This window comes from Acomys russatus, chromosome 10 (genome assembly GCF_903995435.1).
Source record: "Acomys russatus chromosome 10, mAcoRus1.1, whole genome shotgun sequence".
NCBI lineage: Eukaryota > Metazoa > Chordata > Mammalia > Rodentia > Muridae > Acomys > Acomys russatus.
Window position 1 is genome coordinate 68,231,126 of NC_067146.1, and position 18,906 is coordinate 68,250,031.

The 18,906-nt window shown below is 42.8% G+C and overlaps 1 protein-coding gene across 2 annotated transcripts in view; it reads right to left on the minus strand.

The window, feature by feature from the left end:
* The window catches only part of Chn2 (chimerin 2), a 261,200-nt gene that overhangs the window by 92,924 nt on the left and 149,370 nt on the right, over nt 1-18,906 (minus strand). For both annotated transcript variants that reach the window (XM_051152338.1, XM_051152337.1), the window contains exon 3: nt 9,616-9,671. In XM_051152338.1, the coding sequence (XP_051008295.1) occupies nt 9,616-9,671 (56 nt within the window). The remainder of the gene's footprint in view (nt 1-9,615; nt 9,672-18,906) is intronic.

The window sequence follows — 18,906 nt, forward strand, 5'->3', positions numbered from 1 at the left end:
AGGAGATAGGGAGATGACAGTGGCCCATGTAAATCAGCAGGAAGGAGGAGATACCATCACTAAAGTGAAACTCACTGCTCTGTCCAACAAGACTTGGAGATACAGTGTGACTTAGAGCTGATGTCACGCAAGACTGTGACTGGGAAAGGGCACAGCCAGAGGTTACCGCTCACCAGTGGCTCAGAGTCTACAGAGAAACAGGAGCCAAGCAAAGGAGCGAGTCTGAGATCATAGCTGGCTTCTGTGAGCAAGGCAGTCATGTAAGTCCCAGATGAGGAGATGCTCATTAGACACTAAGTGAAGGAGTTAGGATCTTGGGTAGGCGATGGGAGCGGGAGGGGGGGGGGCGGAAATGTTCGTCAAAGTATTCCTGGCACAGTCACAATGAATTTATTATTCGTATTAAGGCAAAGGCTTTCTCACAGCAGAAAGGAATCTAGCAAGGATGTTTTATGCATAGTCACTGATAAAGAAAATATGTGAACTGTCCCCAAAGAGGCAGGATTCATAAGAGAATTCTGGAAATATGAACAAAAAAGAGGATGACTGATTTGTCGTGAACTTGAAAAATAGAATCCATTGTACAATGCCAGAGCAGGTGGAGGCAGGACCCTGGGCTGAGGCAGGCCCTGACCACAGATCCTTTTTGCACAGGATTCATATTTGGTCTCTAACATGAGAGAATACGGGAAAGCTAGGCCAAGCACATTAGAAAGGCAAGACATTTTTTCAAGGGTAGAAATAACACATAGGAGGAAGGATACATAGCGGAAACGAAGAGTACCATGGGATGCCTCGATGTCTACTTTGAAATCCATGAGAAATCTAGCCCAGAGATGGTCCATCAGTATCAGGAGGCCATGCACTCTCTATGCCTGTGTCCTTGGGATATAGGGAGGGTGTGCCATAGAAAGCAGAACAAAGCAAGAATAGTCCTGAGGACACTGGTCCTCACTTGAGACAGGTGGCTGACCTCTTTACTCAGCTGGTCCAGGTTGGGACAGACAATATGCATTTCTGGTGGGTTCCCACAGGATGTCCTCCCCTCATTCTGGAATCACACTTTTGAGAGGCACTGTGTTAGAAGCCTTGTCCTGGATGCAGACTGTCTGGGCAGGAGTGAGCTGTCACCTCTGCTTGTGTTGTCTGTCCCCATGGAAGTGCTGCAGGGACCAGGATGAAGAAGCTGTTCCACTCAGGAGACGGGAAGTGCCTTCCACAGCACCAGAAGACTGACTCTAAACCAGCAATCAGAAGATATTTAGAGACCTCACATTAATGTTGGGAGTGACTAAAACTGCACCATCCACGTTTTTCTGATGGAAAATAGTCAGCATTTGAAATTGGTTTTTCAAGTATTAAGACGCTTGGTTAGCTAGACCACATTCCCCTAGGAGACATGGCTCATCAGGGGCAAAGTGCACTTTTCCTTAGTCAGCATTATTTCTCTGTTACAGCTTAACCAGGAGAGGAAAATTCTGGAACCATGTTTTAAACCCTAACAGTGCTGTGTTTTTATGGTTCTTGCCACTTCCCCCCTACGGCCCCCTCCAGTACCTGAGCCACAGCATGGGCTAAAGTAGGAACTCTTCTTCCTTGCTCCTCCCCCCTGCTCCCCCCCCCCCCCCCCCCCGTGTCTGTGTGTGTGTCTATGTCTGTGTGTTGGGGTGTGGCAATTATTTCTGTTTGCATAATTTATCCATGTATGTGGTACCTACCTAGTATCTCCACAAAGGATACTAGGGTAGTATCTTATGACCCAGTTTCTCCTCCAAACGTCACTTGTCAGCTTTGTTAAAGTTGGAGAGGAAATTCAAACCTCAGGAACAGCCTGAAATTGGCTTTCCAAAGAGCAGAGCTTTTGCACTGTGCCTCAGTGTCACTCCTGCCTCACCTCATTGAACGGGGGATGGAAATGGGTCGTGCTGTCCCAGGCTAGGAAAGGGTGACAGGACACACACTGTGTTATATGTTGTTATCGGTTAGTCTTTCTTTTCTTGGAATAGTTACATGCACTACATTTGTGTGACTGTATAACAGTGGGATACACAGATCCCAGTTAGATTTTAATAACCAGAAACCACATATGAGGTTAAAAATATCTTCTAGAAACTTTGCCTACTGTGAGTTGCCCTGTGAGTGAGTGGGCCTTCATTTTCCTCTGGCCGATTTCACTTCAACCTAAGTATGGATACACTGCTGTTCTGCTCCCTGCTGGTTTCTGCCTCTGTGTCCCTCGGCTGTGAGCTTCAGGACTATGCAGCAGTTAGGCCTCCAGAACTCAGGCCCACCCCTTGTGAGTTCACCTCAGAATGACTGCGTATCTCCCAGATGCCCCTGTGTGTATGCAGTACCTTAGAAGAAGTTCAATGTATTCCAAAGAAAATAAATTCTTGTTTGAAGGGAGGGATATGAATTTGGAGAAATTAAAGTATTTTTTATTAACTGTGTTAGGGATACAGCTTAGTTAGTGTACTCTCTCTCTCTCTCTCTCTCTCTCTCTCTCTCTCTCTCTCTCTCTCTCTCTCTCTCTCTCCCTTCCTCCCTCTCCCTCTCCCTCTCTCTCCCTTTCTCTGATGCATGTTCTCACTATGAAGTCCCCTGGCCTGGAACTCACAGAGACCTACCTGCCTGCCTCACCCACCAAGTGCTGGGATTTAAAGGCGAGCATAGCCATGTCTGGTCAGTTGATGGAGTTCTTGTCTACCATGCATGGACTCCTCAGTTTGATGCCCGACAATGCACCAACTGAGCATGGGGTATATATCTGCAACCCTACGACTTGGAAGGAGGATGGAGAACAGAAACTGGATGCTCAAGTCATCCTCAGCTTCATGGGGAGTTCTAGCAGGAGCAGAGTCTCACAGAAGTAAAGCAAAGAGAAAAGAAAGGGGAGCACGTGCTTACAATTTTTACCTTTAAGACGAAAAAAGCCCACATTACAATTCTTCCACCATACTGTAGCCAGTCTAAGACCAAGGGAAGTCTAACTAAGGACAAAATAATGTGAAGAGAGAAGGCTGGCTGTTAGTGAGTAAGATGAAAGGGGGAGGGGGCTGATGGGAGAATCCCTTTACTCTTAGTTCTGTCAATACTAAGAGGGAAGAAAGCAGCACAGAAAGCCCCGGATAAAAGGAATGGAAAGCTTGTACGAGGGAAGCGATTGCCTTCTGATCACTACACATCAAGCCAATTAAAGAGCAGTGAGATTGATTTTTGTTCCTGGCTTGTAGAATCTATCGTATGATTTTAGAGCCGCCCCAGCTCTGGGTATCCTGTGTCTGCAGAGTATTACAGACTCCCAGAATGCACCTTGTTTTTTAAAACATGTATTTTGAATAATTAACATAGAAAGCAGGAGAAGGATGGGAGAAGGCAGGAGAAAGCCACCCTGAGTTACAGAAATCTAAGATATTAAATGGGTTAAGTTCATTGAGAAAATCTGGCCAATCCTTATAACTTGCTTACATCTATCTCCCAGGTAAGCTTGAGGCAAGACCAAGGCCTACAGCCCGAGGCTGAGAAGTTGAGGAACTTCTGTCTACTAAAACTTTGAAATGCATGATTAAGAAGAATGCATCCAACAGGATGCATCCAAAGGACAACTTTGCAAATAAAAGTGCAATGGTAAAACAGGTTATTCAGAAACACCAGGACCCAGAGGAAATGCCCCTAAGGAGGGAAGGGGCATTTCAGTGATGTTGAAAAAAAAAAAATATCTGACTCGCTAACAGGTGAGACAGGGCAGTGAGGTGTGACAGCAATTGAAGAAGTCCCTGTATCCTGTCCAACCTCTGACAATCAAAAGAAAGGCTGGTTCTCCTGAGCACAGGGAGCCCGCAGCTCTACAATCGACTTTGGCATTAAAAGAAAAGGCTTCCCAAATAGAGTACTGTATGGCAAGGAAATGAAGCTGTATAGAACGGAGAATGGTTGGAAATGATAGCCTGTCATTTTATTTCCTGCTTGGAATTGCCTTTTGCAATCCTCTATTCTCCAGAAAGCCTCCAGGGAACAAAGGAAACCGAGTCATTTACGTCACAAAAGCATTCTGCTTCTGCGGTGTGTCCTTTAGGCAATGCCAGTGGAATTTGGCTTTAAATTAGTCATGCAAAAAAAATCTTGACATTTTGGCCTTTGCGATAAGGCCAGAAAGAAACTTGGATCACTGTAGGCTCCACTATCAGTCTGGGTTTAAGCAAGCACCTTAAGTGCCAAAAGCCCAACTCCCCGCCCTGGGTAAAGCTGATACACTCTTAGCAATCCTCTGACAGTTTGAATTCTTTGCCTTACCCACCGCTGCCCCCTTCCCTGTGACTTTGTTCCGTGTTTACTGATTACCCACTGCTGCTTGGCTGCACAGGATGCCAGGGATGGCCTTAACTGGTAGAGTCTCTGACTTATCTGTTCTGGAGGAAGACCCACGAGTAACAATTGGATATGTTAAGAAAGCATATTAGGAGGCATATTAAACAGGCTAGTCCCCTCTTATCTGTGGTTTCTTTCTCTGAGGGCTTCAGTCAACCATGGTCTGAAAATGTTAAGTGGAAAATTCCAGAAATAAACAATTCATTAGTTTAAAATAGCTTGTGTTGCAGTATATTGTTAAAATGGTACCATTTTATTGTGTGTTGTTAATCCTTTACTATGTCTAACCTGTACGTTTAGCTTTATTGTAGGTAAGTAGACTGTATGTCAGGGTCAGCATTCACCACTCTCCTGGGAATCTGCCAGTTATCTAGAGATGTAGCCTCTGTGGACAAGAAGAGCTCACTGTCCTAGAGACAGACGATGGTGACAGGGCAAGGAATGCCTGACAGCTGGGGAGGTGCTTATTATCATGGGGCTCAGGCAGGGCCTTCCTACTAGATGCCACTGGGTGTGAAACTCAGACAGGCAGAGGTGCTGGGACAGCTGTTTGGAAGTAAAACTGGCACCTGCTTAGAATGGAAGAGAAAGGGGTGAGGGCGGCGGGGGGAGGGGTAGAATGCCAGCATTTCTGGAGCTATGTGCACTGAATGAAGCAGGCCTGGTCCTTTCTAAAATGAGCCTTTCACTGGCCCGGGGGCCATCCACCTGCAGAAGCCAAGCAGACAGGTGGGCAGAAGTGCTGGAAGCCCAGAGGAGACCATCCAAGTGTACACTTGTTAATTAATAAATGCTTATAAAGTAGCTAATTGATAATTCATGGAAAGGTCAAGTGGACCTTTTGTTTTCTGCAAGATGTTTTGAATCTCTTGGCAAGGACTCGTCTGGAAATGCCTGTGGAATGCCAGGTGCTCTGGTGGCTCACTGAGTATTAATTTACAATGAGGAATCTTGAGGAAGCAACGGAGCATTATTCCCATGGTTGACTCTGCCTGGCAATAACTGGCTCCATCGTTCAGCTGCTGGTACCTTCTGTTTCTCATCCTCAGCATTTTCATCCTGGTGGTTTCATTGCTGACCTGGGCATCTTGCTCTGTTCCTTATCACTGCCACTTTTCTCTCCCTTTCAGGGCTACTGTTACTACCCTGGCTGTCTTCAGTGACAGTCTCAAAGCCTGCTCTTCCTAGGTGAACATGCCTTGGCTCTTGTATGCTAGCTGAGGACCTGTTATGTGTCAAGCACCATCCTAGATGTTTTTCCCATTTTTAGCATCCCTGAAAAGCAGATCTCTACCCCCTAGGTTTGGCTATTGTCACTCCAGAAGAGTAAACGCTTGGTTCCAAGTCAGATGGCAAGGGAAGCTTGGCAGGGCAAGAAATCTGAAGTCCACGTTAGTCTGCAGCTGAGTTCCTCCAGAGTTCTTCCTCTGAGTTCCTGGCTTGGCTAGCTCTCCAGATCTTGCTTGGAGAGTCAGCCTGCACCTCCTCTCACCTGGCAGCTCAGTAAAACCCATCAGGCAAATGATACTGTAGTTTGCAACTACTTAACATGTTAGGCTGCCCTGAGATTTATCCTGGAGTCACAGTATCTCCTATCTCTGTCATTTTGGACTTCACTTTGCAATCATGTGAGTATGACTTGATCCAGTGAACCCGAGGCTCCTATTCTGAGAGAGACATAGCCTGAGATGGGGTAAACAATCAGAGAAAGAAAAGAGGCTATAAGAATGATGAGCCATCCAGGCAGGGACCAGGGCAGAGAAGCTGGGAAGAGATGGGCTGACAAAGAAGGAAAGAGCAGAACTGTGTGTAGAGCTGAACCAGAAAAAGAAATGTACACCAGAAGTCAGTGCTCATTGTTCAAACAAAAGAGCTTTATGAGTTAGAAAACATGCTACAAGAGCTTCACTCGCTGGCCATACACTCCATGGAGAAGACTCTGTGTCTACATTAGGTAGGTTCCCCCAAGAAGGCAAGTACATCACTAGGCAAAGTGATGTTTAACTGAACAATGTCTTTAGCAGGAGCATCCAAAAGGAAATATGGCCTCCACTCCCAAGAGGCTAGGTCCTGGGAGGTCCAGCAATTTGGATAGGAAATACAGTGAACCAACACTGGAAGACAAAGCATATACCAAAGCTGGCCCACTGTTACCTTTAAGAACTGCACCTGTTTCCCCAGCAAAACCAATTCTTTATCACCTGACACCTGCCTTACTGGCTGGCCACAGGCAGCCTGAGAGGAAAGGACCCGATGGACACTCACTCTGCACTAGGTTTCATGGCTGACACAGAACTGCTAGAAGACACTGTGGCTCAAACATCAGCCATCTATTTGGGCCAAACTAGTCAAGGTAGAGAGGTAAAAACATGGTTGAAAACATAGGGAGAGTTTAAAACCACACATGACCTGCAGCTGATGGTGAGGACTGTATGGAAGATCCTCAACACCCTAGATGTCTTAAGGGCATCCCTGGAAATCCAGGAAGAGTTTCTGTGACTTGAAAATCCACCTAGTGCCTTTACTCAAAGGAAAGCTGTCATGGTTGCCAGGATTTTGAGACACATTCATTCTCATTCATTCTCTCTCTCTCTCTCTCTCTCTCTCTCTCTCTCTCTCTCTGAGTTAAAGTCTTAATACACACATTCTTGTTATCACTTTGTTTTTGTTTATTAAGACACATGAAATGGCAATAGCCAAGTTCTTTGCCAGAGTTCAGACACTTAGACTATAAGCACTCCATACATATCTACTGACAGTGAATAAGGATATTTACTGTCCCCCCGTGGTTTTCATCACTGGTGCTGATGCTCAGCTTTGCTAGTGAGCTGCTGGTACTGCCTCCAGTGTATTGCTTAATTATATTTAAAGTCTTAATTGCATTCCAAATTTTATTTCCATTGGATTTTCTCTTGTGTATGAGCAGATGCATGCATGTGTGTCCCTCTATGGGTACATGTATGTGTGCACATATATAGACATGTACATATGGTCCAAAGGGAAATTTCAGTGCTGTTTTTGGAGATCCATCTGCCTTCTTTTGAGACAGGGTCTTTCAATGGCGTCGAACTTGCCAAGTAGGCTAGGCTGGCTGGCTGGCTGGTCGGGAAGCTGCAGGGATTTGCCTATTTCTGTCTCCCCATTGCTGGGGTTATAAGCACAGGATACCACACCTGGCTTCTCTTAGGTGTGTTCTGAGGATTGAACTCATGTCTGCACACTTACAAGGCAATGGCGCCATCTCCCTAACCCTACTCTAACTGTATTCTTTTCCTCAGCCATCTCAAAACTGCAACCCCTACACCTAAATCCTTTGGCTGTCCAAAGGGTGACATGTGGAGGTGGTAGCAAGACCACCAAGTGAACTACAACTCTTCTTGGGCTGTTTTCATAACCATCAGATGCTCCTTCCTCTCCAGAAACATTCCTGGGATTAAAAAAAAAAGTCTAGTGTACTCTATTAAAAATCAAGATTACTTTATGAATTTCAGTCCCTTTCTACACAAGAAAAATTGCAAATAGAAAACTGGTTAACACATGAGTCAGTAACTGGGATACAGAGATGAGGAAACTGAGGATACAGGATGCACACACTTAAATCTTTGAAACCAAGAAATCATTGGTGCTCCTCAATGGGTCTCCTGAGCACTGAGATGAGAGGCTCCTTGCCTTGTCAGGGCCCTCGGAGAACTTTAAAGGCTCCCCGTGGCTTTATACTTAACTAAAGCAACACCAAAAGGAAGCTTGGACCCATGGGCCTTTGGTTTGAAGGGTATTAGGTGGGCTACTTACAAGCTTGTCAGGGTGAAATTAGGAAACAGAACTTTGATCTCACTCTTCAAATCTTGCTGGGATGAGCAAACTGACTCACGAAGGAGGGCAATGGGAACTTCTGTGAGCTTGTTGAAATTTTCATGAGTGAATACATTCGGAAAGCTATTTCCAGCATCAAAACATAGTTACTTTTCACATATGGCTTTATTATTGTTTTTTAAGATGGCAAGTAAATATGACCAAACCACAACGATTTGCTAACTAGGGATACCGGAGATACCCAAGTATTTAGCAGTTTTGTACTGTGTTTTCCGGAAGCGCTTCATAGCTGAGCACATTAAAAGAACCAAAGCTTGGTAGTGTACACCTGGTCACGTGCCACAGAGGGAGAGGCCAGAAGCCCTAGCAGGAAAGCCACAGCTTTTGTTTTGCTAGATGGACATGATGTAACCATCAACTTGCCTTCTGAAAATAAGTGTGCATACCCAAGGATCATTACTGTGGCCATCTTTAGATAGAGAAGGTTTGGGATTGTTTTGTTTGTTTTTTAAGGGGGGGCATTAACTGCAGGGTTCTTAAGTGGTCAGATTGTTAAACATTAAGTGACTGTTGAATGTCAAGCCACAAACGGGGCATCCCTATCTTTCCCTCCAAAGCTCAGGTAACATTGTCGAAGGGAGGGTGGAAGAATGAAGAGCAGGAAGAAGGGATGGAGCATTGTGAGCCATTTTCTGGGCATGAAATGACTCTTGGCCTCATAGCAACTGTGATTGCCTGCACCATATCAAGCTGGTCAGTCTTCTGTCACGGATGGAGAAGGTCCTCATGAGGCCCCACCCCTCTCTGAAGATTCATGAATAGCTAGTGGTTGCTAGGAGAGCTAGAGCCGTCTTCTTTAGTAGTGTACTGCAGCTTTCCATAAGGGGCCCATGCTCCTGTGACCAACTGTAATGAACTTTACTGGGACACACACACACACACACACACACACACACACACACACACACACACACACAGACGGGGAGTGTGATGGGGGCTACTCGCAAAGAGGAAGACTATCAGTGAGATGAAAACAAGAGCGGATATAGGAGTGAATACATTATATGCATATATAAAATGTCATAGTGAAACCCTTAATTGTATTTAATTAACATATGCTAATATAGAATTCTTGAAAGAGTCAGAGCACAACTGTAACACAAAACAACCCTATTACACGTTTTGTGGTATTTACAGAGAGTTTAGTTTGTTTCTGCATTTGTTAAAAACATTTGGTTCTCAGTTTGTAAAGCCAGGTATTGAGAGAACAGGCAATCTCAAGATATCGTTACGAACATATTCAATTTGGTGACACTGTGCCAAACGTTAATAGAAATAACCCCCCAGGAAACCCCAAGTCCCTGCAGCATCATCACACCGTGCTGCCAATTCATCACACTTAACAAGGTGTACTGGGAAGAGCTGAGTACTGACCTCCCGGGGACAAATGATTCTCTTGGGACGAGGCGCCTCTTGTTGCAGCTGATACACTGCCAAAAAAAAAGGGAGGGGGATTATAATTAGAAAACTGCACTACATAAGCAACACACCTTCACATATTCCCAGCCAGGTTCATCCTCAGGACCGCAGATATTAGGAAAAAATCTCAGAGCACAGACACATTCTTCCGACTGGGTGAAGTCAAGAGTCAGCTCATTTATATGGAAATTAGACACTGAATGCAAACCAGCAAAATTGATTTTTTTTTTTTTTTTTTTTTTTTTCTCTTATAAAGCCAATTTAGTTTCATAATTGTTGCTGGCGTTGTTCATTCCATGGCTTTCTTGGGAGGCTAGATGCAGGTAAAATGCTTTTGATTATTTTAGAGATGAAATTCTGCTTGTGAGTACCTGAGTGTCGGATGATATAACAGGATCCCTGAATTTAAATGCTGATGGCTCCTGACATAGCTAGGGAAGAGCTGGCATCAAGGACTGCCATTTTCTGAAATATTACAGTTACATACAAAGACACTGGATTCTGCTGGTGAAGGAAATACCCAGTCTCCCTGTGCCTCTGTATCTCTCTCTCTCTCTCTCTTTCTCTCTCTCCCTCTCCCTCTCAAATGTACACATACATGTGTGTACACACACACACACACACACACACACACACACACACACACACACACACACACCTGCACCTTTGGCCTGCCTCTCACCATGGATTCTCATTCATCTGACTTATCTTTCCATCTCCTGCCATTTCTCTTTCCTGGGTGCTCTCAGATCTTAAGTAATAACTGTCAGAACCTATTTAAACGACAGGCTGGTTGTCTTGGCTGGATTTTTGTGAACATGACACAAACCAGGGCCATCTGGGAGGAGAAACCCTTTTTTAAAAACTTTCTATTGGTTCTTTGTGAATTTTATATCATGCACCCAGGTTGCACTCCCATCACACCCGCTCTCCACAGATGCAACAGCCCTCCAAACACAGAAAAATATTTTTTTGTTGTTGTTGTGGAAGCTGTAGTGTCACTGTGTGTCCGACAGTATACCCTTTTGTCCACACTTCTTTTGTTGTTTTTTTATTGTTTTCTTTTTTGTTTGTTTGTTTTTCAAAACAAGGGTTTTTCTGTGTAGTCTTGGCTGGCCTGGACTCACTTTGTAGACTACGCTGGCCTCGAATTCACAGAGATCCACCTGCCTCGGCCTCCTTGAGTGCTGGAATTAGAAGCATGCGCCATTGTGCCGGCTAGCCCACACTTTTTTGTTTGCAAAGATTCATTGTAATGAGTCGTTGGTCTAGTACAAGGCCTCTGGCTTTTGCTGCTCTATCAATGCTGGAACCCCAATGGGACTCTAACATATCCCATTGCTGCCCCATGTCATGGAGATTCTACAGCTTTTGATCTGTAGGACCAGCCCCTCATCAGCTCCAGTAGTTCATAGATGGTATAGATATTGGGGCAGGCTAACTCAGAACCCTGGATCTTGGCCTGAGAGATATCTCAGGCTGGTTAGCCTGCCAGGCCAGCTCTCCTACACCCATACCACTGGGGCTAGATCACCTGCCTTCCCTTAGCTGGCCTATCCAATGCTACAGCCAGCAAGGAGCAAAGCCAGTTCTCTCACTCTCATGTCCTTGGGGCTAGCTCATCCAAGCCCAAGCCATCAAGGCCAGCTCTACTGTGCTGCCCAAGTGAGGTGCAGGGCTTGCTCTCCAGCTCTCAGGCCCTCTGGAGGAGGGATCTTCATTGAAGAAATGCCACCATAAGATTGGCTTAGAAGCGAGTCTGTGGGGCATCTTCTTGATTAATGACTGATAAGGGAAGGGCCAGTCCACTGTAGGTGATGCCACCCTTGGGCTGTTGGGCTTGGTCTTCGGGTGTGTAAGAAAACAGTCTGAGAAAGCCATGGAGAGGAAGCCAGTAAGCAGCAGTCCCCCATGGCTCCTGCTTCAGGTCCTGCCTCAAGGTTCCTCCCCTGACTCCTCTTCACAATAGACTGTGATCAGGACACAGAAGCCAAATAAGAGACTCCACCCTCAAGCTGCTTTTATTCAGTATTTTGCTCACAGCACTAGAATGCAAAGTAAGGCACAGGCATGTACCAAATGGGTGAGTGCCTATGACACAGCTCACCAGGTGATTACTTAGAATTTTTCACAGACTATAAGAAGGGAGTTTTCTTCTGCTAGACTAGTCTGAATTCCCTTACCCCTCTTTTGACCCCTCTTTTTCTTTCTACCTTCCTTTCTCCAGCACCAAGACGCAACGCAGGGCTTCCTGCCCATGTAGGCACGTGATCTACCACAAGAGCTGACCTCAGCCCTGATGATTCTCTTCAAGGGAACAGCTATCCCCATGCCAGTACTTTCAGACTCTCTTGCCATGAAAATAGAGGTTGGAGACAAACCAGGCTAATCTTCTATTCAGCATCCTGAAGAGGAAAAACTAAGTTTAGACAGAGCAAATCTACAAAAAAGGTAAAATCTGCATTCTATAAGGTATTTTAAGTAAATGCAATACTACAAGTGCAGATTTCTAATTTGATCTTAGTCCTAAAAATAAAACTGAAGTTCTCAAGGGAGAGGAAGATAGTATGTGGATACGGGCATGAAAACTATGGGACTTCATCTGTAATTACAGCTCCCTCGTGCTGTCACCTTAACACGGCTGCTTTCTTACCCAGTTAAGTAGATTCTACAGCATAAGCATAGAGCAAACTAGGTACCTCTTCCCAGTGCTGGCACCTGCTGCATTTCCAAGTGTGAGATGCCCACATGCATGTGCCGCCCAAGGAAAAATACACTCATGTATAGAAAGACAGCAGAGCTCAGCATGGACTTCTTGGCTCAGAAAGACAGCTAAGAAGATGGCGTCCAAAGAACTGACTCCCATTTGGAGGAAAAGCCTGCAGATTACGATGAAGCAGTGTATGGAGTCGGGGTGGGGCTCTCATCTGGCACTTCATGTATGAACTACATTAACAAGACTCCATCATTGCTCAGAAACTTCCCTGAAGTACCAGGCCATAATATCAGCATCCCAGAGGTGATTAGCTTGAAGGGCTTCAAATTCAAGAGTTGAGTGTCTGACATGGTACAATGCCCCATATGCTCTCACCATGCATGCTCTTTTCTTAACCAAGTTGGTTTTCTTTTTCTTTTTTTTTTTTTTCTTTTTTGCAGACACATAGTGTTCCCTTCAACCCTAGGACCTTTGTACATGTAGCGCCTTCTATTTATGCCCCCATCTTCCTTCTGTATCTCCACTTCTCTGCCCCTCATCATCATGGCTTCAGTTCAAGTTCCAGCTGTGTGCAGCCATCTTTTTGGACTTATCTTATAGCACATTAAAGATATCAGCAATTCTGGGCCCTCAGGATCCTCCATCCTTCCTCAGCAGAACTTATTCCAGTAGATAATTACCATAGCAACTGGAGTGTGCTAAAGAAGAGTATCTCTCTTTCCGAAAAGTGTCTCTCTTCCTCAGTGTTCTAAGTCCTGCCACACGAAAAGCGGCCATGCTTGCTTTTGTTTTGTCTTCTGTCTCAAATGTTTATTGAGGTGCTGTAACCAGAAATCAACTTAAACCATAGTCATCTGAGAGAAACCTGTCAGCTTTTGTGAGAAATCTGGGAAAAATATTTGTACGAAACAGGACAGCAAACTTGGAGCTGACAAGGCACAAGCTCTTCTAACACCAGGAGGCAAGCATTTCTTGGGCACTAGTGTGCCTTCCGTGAGCACCCAGCTCTCAGAGGGAGGACCATGGGGCTCTCTGGCTCCAAGAGAGAGGAGTGTTTGGATGTTCTTGTCAGTTAAAAAAAAATACAGGACACAGAGACCACTTCCTTCCTCTTTGACTCTGGGGACCCCAGGGCACCCCACAGCAGACTCAGCTTTCAACCTTCCTGTGGTTAGACCCTTCCAGTGCCCCCTTCTAGCTTATATTTATTCCTTTGTGTCACCCCAATTACCTAGGAACATATTCTACCAGGGACTCCTAGTGGCCACAACTGACAGGGACTCAGAAGCACTCCCTACCAGAAAACCCACAGCCAAATACACAGTGGGATGAAATGACTAAAACAGTTCAGTATTAAAGTACAAATGGAATCACCAAGGAAAAGCCCAACTGAGGTGAAGCTGGAAATTTACAAAATCAAACAAAAACCTCAGAGTAAACCTCACCAAGAGGAAGAGAGAATCACAGACATTGAAGAAAATGTTGCATGTAAAAAACCCAGGCTCAAAACATTCAGGAAATATGGGACACCATTAAAAGACTAAAGCTATGAATAATAGAATAGAGGAAGGAGAAAAAAAAAACCATGTCAAAGGTACAGAAAAAAATTTTAAACATAATCATAGAAGAAAAATTTCCTAACCTAAAGAAGAGGGGTGTCTATCAAGGTACAAGAAGCATACATAAGTTGGGCGTGGTGGTGTACGCCTTTAATCCCAGCACTCGGGAGGCAGAGGCAGGTGAATCACCGTGAGTTCGAGGCCAGTCTGGTATACAAAGCAAGTAGGAGAGTCAAAACTATACAAAGAAACCCTGTCTCGATAAGAAGAAGAGAGGAGGAGGAGGAGGAAAAGGAGGAGGAGGAGAAATAGAGAACACCAAATAGATTGGACTAGAAAAGAAACTTCTTGTGACACATAATAATCAAAACACTAAATATACAGAACATAGAAAGAGTATTAAATGCACCAAGGGAAAAAGACCAAGAAACACAAAGGCAGACCCATTAAAATAACTCCTAACTTCTTAATGGAGACTCTAAAAGCCAGAAGAGTGTGGGCAGATGTTCTACAAACTCTAAGAGACCACAGATGCCAACCCAGACTACTACAGCCAACAAAAACTTGAAGCACAATAAATGGAGGAAGAAGAAAAAAATTCACAAAAAGCCAACTTTAAGCAGTATCTATTTAAAAATCCACCTACATATAAGTCACTACACAAAAACTTCAACCTGAAGAGGTTACTTACATCAAAAATAAAAAAGGAACAAATGATACCAGACCACCAAAACAAAAGAGAGGGGGCGACCCACACAATGAGAATCAACTGGTTGATAACTCTCAACACCCCTACTATCAACTACCCAGTAAAAAGTCAAAGACTAACAGATTGGATTTGAAAATAGGATCTGTCCCTCCTGCTACACCTGAGAAATGCACCTGACCATCAAAAATTGATATCACCCCAGGGTAAAAGGTTGGAAAAGATATGCCAAGCAAATGGACTTAAGAAGCAAGCTGGTGTAGCCATTTTAATATCTGACAATATAGGCTTCAAAGCAAAACTCATTGGAGATACGGAAGGACATACATACTCATCAAAGGAAAAATCCACCATGAGGGTATTGCCATTCTTAACATTTATGTACAAAATACTAGAGCACCAAATTCATAAGAGAAACACTGCTATGACTGAGACCACACATTGATCCTCACACAGAAACAGTGGATGACTTCAACAACCATTCCCTTGCTAATAGATAGGCCATCCAGATAATAACTAAACAGAGAAATACTGCAGGTAAATGATGTCATTAATCTTATGGATTCATAAAACATTTCACCCAAACACAAAAGAATATTCCTTCTTTTCAGCTCCTCTTACACCCTTCTCCAAAACTGATCACAATACTTGAACACAAACCAAGTCTCAATAGATACAAGAAAACTAAACAACACCCTGCATCCTATCGGACCAACACAGACTAAGGCTGGGTATCAACCACAGGAACAACAGAAAGCTACAAACTCATGGAAACTGAACAACTCATTACTGGCTGAAAAAGGTAAAAGTCAAGCCAGGTGTGGTGCATGCCTTTAATCCTAGCTCTTGGGAGGCAGAGGCAGGTGGATCTCTTGAGTTCAAGAGCAAACTTCAGGACAGCCAGGGTCATACAGAGAAACCCTGTCTTGGAAACAAAAAAAAAAAAAAAAAAAAAAAAAAAAAAAAAAAAAGAGAAAGAAAGAAAGGAAGGAAGGAAGATAGGTAGGTCAAGATGGAAAACAAGAAGGAAATTGAAAACTTTTTTGAATTAAATGAAAATTAAAACCTTACAAGGTAGTAAGGACTTAGGCAGTCCAAGAAAATTATCAGCTGAGGTGGAGAGAGAATTGGCTCTGGTAGAAAAGGAATTACAGAATGCACATGTGGATCACTTGGATCCAAAGCTAAGTTGTATTTTGTTTATTTTGTCTTCTGCTCATTCTCCCACAGGAATTCTTATGTGGAGAGAAGATAGTATCTTAGAATGGATATTCTTAGAATATAAACAGAGTAAAAAATTAAAGACCTATGTCAGAAAGATTTCTGAATTGACGCTAAAAGGAAAAATGAACTTTTCCAATTAATAGTATAAACCCAGCAGAAATTGTGGTACCTTTTACTAATGCTGAGATGGCCTCATTATGGGCAAGATAATGATGAAATTGATCAACTACTGATAGGAAGTGTATTAGAGGCTTCATACTTTCATTTAAAACACCATGTTAATAGCAAAGGTTTAAAGAAGGAATTTTCTATCTCTTGGCAACAAACTAAGAAAATTATAAGGCAATGTCCTACTTGTTCTTTATATAACCAAACTCCACTGGCTCTAGGAAGTAACCCAAAAGGTACCCAAAGAAATAAAATTTGGCAAATGGATGTTTCCTTTTGCAGAGTTTGGAAAATTAAAGTATGTGTGTCATACTATAGACACATATTCAGGAGAAGAAAAGCTATGGATAACATCAAAATTGATAAAGATTAGATTTAAACAAGAGAGATCTCCTAAAGAGATCAGAAAGCTTGGTCATTCAGTTAAAAGTAACATATAAGACTAAAGTTTTCTTAAATAAAACTTAAATAAAAAGGATAGTTTTATTGTTTGATATTAAAAGCACAGTGAAGAGATGTGAAATGTTGAGCTGGGCTTGGTGGTGCACACCTTTAATCCCAGCACTTAGGGAGGCAGAGGATCTCCGTGAGTTCAAGGCCAGACTGGCCTACAAAGTCAGTCCAGTTCAGCTAAAGCTACACAGAGAAACCCTGTCTTGAAAAACAAAAGAAACAGAGAGAGGGGGCGGGGAGGGAGGATGCTTTAAGTAACTTTAAAGGGCTATTACAGTTCAAACTTGTTTTCTAAATCCCTATGAGTTTGGAATAATTAGAGCTAAAACAAAAATTTTGAGCAGGGCAGAGGTAGCTTATATCATTAATCCTAGCAGACGCAGGCAGATCCCTATAAACTAGTTGCTTTCTAATCCTGCAGTTAGGACAAATAGAGTGGTGGTGGTTCACCTTTAATCCAAGCATTTGGGCTGCATATGCCTTTAATCCCAATACTCAGGAGACAGAAGCATGCAGATCTCTAAATTCAAGGCCAGCCTGACACAGACAGATCAAGTTCCAAGGAGAGAAAAACTTAGATCCATCTGTGGCAGTTCACACCTTTAATATCAACACTCGGAAAACACATGCCATTGATCCCAACACTTGGGAGACAGAGGCAGGCACACAGGAATTGCAGTGATTTAATTTTAAACAGCACTTGGAAAAGGCAGGCTGAAATTTAAAGTGAATGAGCTTTATAATCTAAAAAATAAATATACACTAAGGTATATTTAATTTCAATTTTCAAAAGAACTTTTAAAAAATTTCAACTGAGATAATTCTTTTTCTATTGCCAAAAAAAAGTTTTGCCCGAGGAAAGATATAACCCACTAAAAAATGAACACCGCCCCCCTCCCCAGAGTTGGGGTTAGGGCAGGGTTTTGTTTTTATCTTTCCAGGAGAATATAAAAACATCTAATTAGAATACGAAGACCACTGGACAAATGAAACATGTGAAGAAAAAAGATGGATTATCAAGAGAAAATGTAATGAGAAAAAGAGTAAATTGGCCATGTGGTATTGCCCACCTCGCTCTTGTCTCTTCTGCTCTCTATAGTCATTAGTGGCAAATGGTCTTTATATGGTCCCGATTCAATTACAGATTAAAGCTGCCTTTGGGGTTGGAGCATGGCGCGCTCTCTCTCTCTCTCTCTCTCTCTCTCTCTCTCTCTCTCTCTCTCTCTCTCTCTCTCTCTCTCTCTCTCTCTCTCTCTAAACCCACACATGCTTGTTAAAGGAAAATCCAAAATCTTTGTCTCACATCAGAAGAGCCACCTGGTATGGGGCAGAGAAAAACAAAAAAAATAAGGGACTATTCTATTGCCACTGATCTCATAATCCTTTGGCTTTCATTTTACTCTCTAATTTTTAAGGTATATAATCTCAAAATCTATAATACTATTATGTATATATAAACTTCCTGTCATGATACTAGTAACTGTACAAAGTATTAACTAATTTTAGAAATAAGCTTTATCTAGCTTCCTGTATGGGTTTCCAGGTTGAAGTCTGGAGCAAGTAACTAGAAACAGTTTGTGTTCCTCTGATTTACTTAATAGATTGTGGTCCTCCAATTTTTCTGAGTTCTGCTGAATATGGCATTTAAAATGTTTAGGTTTTCTACCACTCCTAGCAGTAACATTTTAGGTTTTCAAGAAGATAACTGGGCCCCCAACAATGAATCCACCTAGATTGTCTAACAACACCCACTGGGGGAAAACTGTTTCATGTTTCTTCTGCTGCCTGGTTCTGCACAGTGGTCATCTTTGAGTTGACTGTTATATTCTGCCTAAGATGATAAACACCACCCAAAGATCAACTTCAGACTACAGAGTGCTTAGGACACTCAAATTTCTGAGTTCATATGATGAACATTTTACAGAATTTTGAACACAAAAATGCTTAATTCTGACTGTCATATATACAACCAAACTGGATATTGTGGAAAGCTTAGCAAAAATTACTTCATTATTGCAAGTAAATTTACTGTATTAGAGTTAAAATTGTTCCTTTTTATTTAGACAAAAGGGAGAATATAAAAACGTATAGAAACAGTATCAAAAAAGAGTAGATTATTGAATCTACTCTTTCAGATCTTTGTATATTGATACAAAATTAAGGTTACAATCAGTTACATTGGTATAGATCCTTTGTATATTGATACAAATTTTGGTTACAATATATTATGTATTAACTCTTTTTAAGGTATCATACTTATGTAATTCTTAAAAATGCAATGTGAACATCTTGTCGTTTTGAAAGCTACTATCACAAACTGTTTAAGATAATCAGGGAAAGCAAATTAATAGTCAATCGAACTTGTGGTCTTGTTAGGTAATAGTTTTCTATGTTAATTAGTCAGTATTTAGCTAGAAACT